The 5,833-nt window shown below is 33.3% G+C and overlaps 1 protein-coding gene across 1 annotated transcript in view; it reads left to right on the top strand.

Moving 5' to 3' along the window:
* The window catches only part of ATRNL1 (attractin-like 1), an 834,587-nt gene that overhangs the window by 323,027 nt on the left and 505,727 nt on the right, over positions 1–5,833 (top strand). The window contains exon 21 of the mRNA XM_011927827.1: positions 560–612. Within this exon, the coding sequence (XP_011783217.1) occupies positions 560–612 (53 nt within the window). The remainder of the gene's footprint in view (positions 1–559; positions 613–5,833) is intronic.

Here is a 5,833-nt window from a genome sequence, read left to right as displayed (position 1 = left end):
AACCCGGGAGGCGGAGCTTGCAGTGAGCTGAGATCCGGCCACTGTAGTCCAGCCTGGGTGACAGAGCGAGACTCCGTCTCAAAAAAAAAAAAAATACAGATTAATTGGTGGAGAAACTGGAGAAAATATGTTAATTTCAAAAAAATACCACAAGTGTGAAAATAATGTGGATTTATGAATTCCCTGAATTTTCTTCTACCTAAAAATGTCTCTATCTTATTTCAGACTTTCACTTCTTCTTCTCTTTATTAAGGCAGGATACATATCCCAAAGCTCATAATTATATTTAATCTGCCTTCTAACATTCCTTATATGCCTATCATGTATGTTTTTCTTTTTCTTCACTATTTCATCTCTCACTTTTTCTCATATATAAAGCTTTCTACAATCAATTCAGATTTCAAACACATCTTTCAAAGATGTGTTTTTGAAATTTCAAATAATGGTATAGTTTTAAGTATGTTTTGATGTAGAATATAAATACTTTTTTGCTTGAAGAAAAACATGAGGCTTTTGAATTGCATTGTTTAATAGTAAATGAGTTTTTGTGTTTCTGCAGATGTGACTCTGAAAATCGCTATGTTGGTAATCCACTTAGAGGAACATGTTATTGTAAGTATTTGTATATTCTTCATTTTAAATAATTGGTACATACTATTAGTTTCAAATAATAAAGGTCATCTTAAATAACTAAAATTGTCATTAATATCTTGTAATTTCTGTTTCTTAAATTTTATAATACAACTTCATGTATATTGCTAAGAAATATATTATCTTAATTATATTTGGTGCATTTTTTTCTACTCTGAACAGTGAAATAGCAATAGATTTTATTCTGAACATAGAACAAAGTATAGAACTTGAGTAAACTCATGTGATTTTAATGTAATCTTTTTCATTATGATGGATTTTTGAAGAACTTGAATTTTATAATAGATATTTTGCAGAATTTTGGGCATTACTAAAAGGCTGCACTGATTTTGTACCAACAGATACTTTCATTGGGTACTGATTATATGGTAGGTATACATTTAACTTTTGTTTTGTTTCTGAGATGGAGTCTTGCTCTTGTCGCCCAGGCTGGAGTGCAATGATACGATCTCAGCTCACTGCAACCTCTACCTCTCAGGTTCAAGTGATTCTCCTGCCTTAGCCTCCCGAGTAGCTGGCATTAAATGAGCCTGCCACCACGCCCAGCTAATTTTTGTATTTTTAGTAGATATGGGGTTTTGCCATGTTGGTCAGGCTGGTCTCGAACTCCTGACCTCATGATCTGCCTGCCTCGGCCTCCCAAAGTGTTGGTATTACAGATGCGAGCCACTGCGCCCAGCCTATCTTTAACTTTTAAAGAAACAGCCAAATGCTGTTTCCCAAATGGTTGTACCATTTTACATTCCCATCAGCAGTGTGTGAGAGTTTCAGTTCTTCCACATTTCACAGCCTTTTTCAGAGTTAGTCCAAGTTTTAGCCATTCTAATAGGTGTGGAATGGTATCTAACTCTTATTTTAATTTGCGTTTTCCTAATTACTAATGATGTTCAGCATCTTTTCATAGGATTGTTTGCCATCTGTATATTTTATTAGATGAAGGGTCTATTGAAATCCATTGCCCACTTTTTAGATTGTTTTTATATTAATGAATTTTCCACATACTTCATTCTAGATACAAGTCCTTTATCAGATATATGACTTGCAAATACTTTTTACTAGTGGTAACTTGTCTTTTTACCCTATTAATGCTGTTTTCTTAAAGAACAGATTTTAATTTAGATGAAGCTTAACTTATCAGTTTGTTCTTTTGTAAAATCTTAGCCTAACAGGTGACTATGATTTTCCTGAGGTTTTGGTAGAAATATTACATTTTTAAGTTTTCTATTTAAGTATATGGTCCATTTTGAATTAATATTTGTATATATAGTAGGTGATGGATTGAAGTTCTTTTTCTCCACGTAAATATTTAAATGTTCAAGCACACTTTATATAAAGACTATACTTTAACCAATGAATTCCTATGCATCTTTGCTGAAAAACACTTGTTTGTAAATATGCTGCATTAGCATAAAAATAAGCAAATACATTAATGAAACAGAAAAGAGTCCAGACACTGGACATTACAATTAATGTGATTTTATAAGTTTGGAAATTGGTTAGTATTTATTCTCCAACTTTGTTCTTCCTTTTCAAACTTGTTTTGACTACTCCTTTTTTTTGCATTTGCAAGTGAATTTTAGAATCTGCCTTTCAATTTTCAAAAAAATGCTATAATTTGTTTTGTGATTTTGTTTAACTTATGATGAATTTGGGGAGAATTGGCATGTTAACTGTAGTGAGTCTGGAATTATCATATTTTTTATTTTTTCTCAATTCTTTAATTTTTATTATTAATATTTTATAACTACACATTTCACATTTTCGTCAGATTTATCCTTCTGTATTTTAAATTTGTGACACTATTGATCATGATAGCTTAAAATATTTCCTTTTTGATTGTTTCTGGCATTTATAATTGATTTTATATTGGTTTTACATCCTGTAGCTTTGCAAAAGTCACATTTTACTTCTAGTGCATCTTTTGTTGATTTTCTCAGAATTTCTACGCATACAATGTTTTCTGCAAATAATGGCAGTTGGATTTCTTCTTTTCCTATCTTGATGGTTTTCTTTTTTCTGCCTTATTGCTATAGCTAGCACCTTTAATAATGTGTTGAAAAGATGTGAACATGCAAGTATTTATTCTTGTCTTGTTTCTGATCTAAGAGGGAAAGCATTCAGTCTTTTATCATTAAGTATCTTGCAGGTTTTTGCTTACTGTCTTTATCAGGTTAAGGAAATTGCCTTCTATTCCTACTTTGCTGTACATTTTTTATCAGAAAAGGGTGTTTATGTCCAGTGCATTTCATGCCTTAATTTATATGATTATCAGAAATTTCTATTTTACTTTGTTAGTATCGTGATTTTAGTATTTTTAATTTAGTTGACGGTATATATTGTATGAATATACTATCTTTTTTGTCCATTCGTAAGTTCATGGACTTCGGGATTTTTTCTAGGTTTTGTCTATTAAGAAAAATGCTGCAGTGAATGAACATTCATAGGGTCTTTATGTGAACATGTTTTTATTTTCCTTGGATATATTCATAGCAGTGTATAGTTTGGTTGTATGACAAGTTTTTGCTTAACTGTTTTAGAAACTGCCAAATGGTTTTCCAGAACGTTGGTAACATTTTTAAATTTATATTAGAAAATTTTGATACTAGAAATTTTGTTCCTTGATGTCCTCATCAATACAACATTGTCTATCTCTTTGATCATAGACATTCTAGAGTGTGTGTAGTGGCATTTTGTGGTTTTGTTTTGTATTTCTGAAATGACTAATAATGTTGAACTTGATTTTATGTGTTCATGCCTTGAAAATGATTTGTTGAGTGTGTAAAATTTGTTTTTTTTCAGTTTTTTGTTGCTATTTTAAATTGTATTTTTCAAACTTTTGTTTTCTACTCTGATATATAAAAATAAAATTCATTTTAGTATAATGATCTTATATTCATTCACTTTGGTGAACGCTTACTAAATTCTGTTTGTAGATTTGCTTGGGTTTTTAAATGCAGTTAACTATATTACATGCAAATAAGCACAGTTTTATTCGTTTTTCAATATTTTTCCCCCTTATTGGGATGTTGAGACCTCTATTGCTGGGCTGAATCACAGTGATGATAATAGATATCCTTATCAGGTAGGATATTTATTATAATTTATGGACTATTCCTTGTATCAAATTAAGCAAATTCCTATTGTATTTTGTGACAAGGTTATATCATGAATAGCTTTATTTTACCTTATTAAATACTAAGTTACGTTAGTAGATTTTCTCGTGTTAAACATCTTTTCATTCTGGGCTAAACCAAACTTAGTCATGGCATATTAGTATTTGGATACTGCTAAATATTAGTTGTTTATATTTTAATTTAGAATATTTTTAGTATGAATGAAGATGGTCTGTCTTTTTTGTATGTTATTTTTTCTAAATAAATGACCTATGACTGCAGTTTTTTAAAATTATTTTCTGGCCGGGCACGGTGGCTCACACCTGTAATCCCAGCACTTTGGGAGGCCAAGAAGGGTGGATCATGAGGTCGGGAGATGGAGACCATCCTGGCTAATGCGTTGAAACCCCATCTCTACTAAAAATAAAAAACAAAAACAAAATTAGCCGGGTGTGGTGGCAGGCACCTGTAGTCCCAGCTACTCAGGAGACTGAGGTGGGAGAATGTTGTGAACCTGGGAGGCAGAGCTTGCAGTGAGCCGAGACTGCACCACTGCACTCCAGCCTGGGTGACACAGCGAGACTCCGTCTGAAAAAAAAAAAAAGAAAATTTCCATTCTATTTGCAATTGTGGTAATAGCTTTTAAAAATGAATTTGGAGCAATGTTATATCTTCTTTTAAAACGGGAATAGTTAAATCTTTAAATAAAAATTAAGTATTTCAACAAAAATTTTTGGGTCTAGTGCTTTTTAATTGGTGGTTATTTTTGTTTATGTTTTGCTATTTCATAACATCAGCTTTTGGTTTTATTTATCTTTTCTGTGGATCATGTTTTTTAGTTCATCAATTTCAGATTTTGTGTTTAATAATTTCCTTCTCTTATATACTGTTTGCTGTTGTTTTGCCCACATTTGCTATAAGATTTTAAAATTATCATTATCTTTTACAGAATTTATGAATGCCAGTTTTATCTTTAAAAACATAATTATGTTCTTAATTCGGCCGGGCGCGGTGGCTCAAGCCTGTAATCCCAGCACTTTGGGAGGCCGAGACGGGTGGATCACGAGATCAGGAGATCGAGACCATCCTGGCTAACACGGTGAAACCCTGTCTCTACTAAAAATACAAAAAACTAGCCGGGTGAGGTGGCGGGCGCCTGTAGTCCCAGCTACTCGGGAGGCTGTAATGGCGTAAACCCAGGAGGCGGAGCTTGCAGTGAGCTGAGATCCGGCCACTGCACTCCAGCCTGGGCGACAGAGCAAGACTCCATCTCAAAAAAAAAAAAAAAAATTATGTTCTTAATTTAAAGTCATTTTTATTTTTTAACTTTAATTTTAGGTTCAGGGCTGCATGTGCAGCCTGTTATATAGGTAAATTGCATGTTGTGGGGGTTTGGTGAGCAGATTATTTCATCTTCCAGGTAATAAGCATAGTACTTGATAGGTAGTTTTCAGATCCTCACCCTCCTCCAATTCACAAAACATTTTTTAGCTATTCTTAATTTTTAAAAAATTTTATTGAGAATGTGGCAAATAAAATCCCAAATTTTAAGACATTTTTGCCCTTTATGACACATTTGACAGTGTTTGGAGGCATTTTTGTTTGTCACAACTGGGGAGTGGGACGTGGGTGCCATGGGCATCTCAGGGGTGGAGGCTAGGGATGCTGGTAAATATCCTGCAATGAAAAGGACAACCTCCCCAGAACAAAGAAGTATGTGGCCAAAAATATCGACACTATTGAGGTTGAGAAACCCTGATTTAGAGGCTTAATCAAATTTGTATTTGATTTTGGAGAAAATAATAATTTGTAGATGGTTTGGTTTTCTTTGTCTAGAAGAGCCATATCATGTCTATTGGTGTCTCTTATGTTCTTGGCACACACTGATGCTCAATGTTTAGATTTTAATTGATCAAGATTGAAAAGATATAATATTCCACTGGGCACAGTGGCTCACACCTGTAATCCCAACACTTTGGGAGGCTGAGGCGGGTGAATCACCTGAGGTGGGGAGTTCAAGACCAGCCTGACCAACATGGAGAAACCCCATCTCTACTAAAAATACAAAA

Source organism: Colobus angolensis, unplaced genomic scaffold (genome assembly GCF_000951035.1).
Source record: "Colobus angolensis palliatus isolate OR3802 unplaced genomic scaffold, Cang.pa_1.0 Scaffold75, whole genome shotgun sequence".
Taxonomy (NCBI): Eukaryota; Metazoa; Chordata; class Mammalia; order Primates; family Cercopithecidae; genus Colobus; species Colobus angolensis.
Note: the sequence above shows the minus strand (reverse complement) of the source record. Positions and strands in the feature narration are given on the sequence as shown.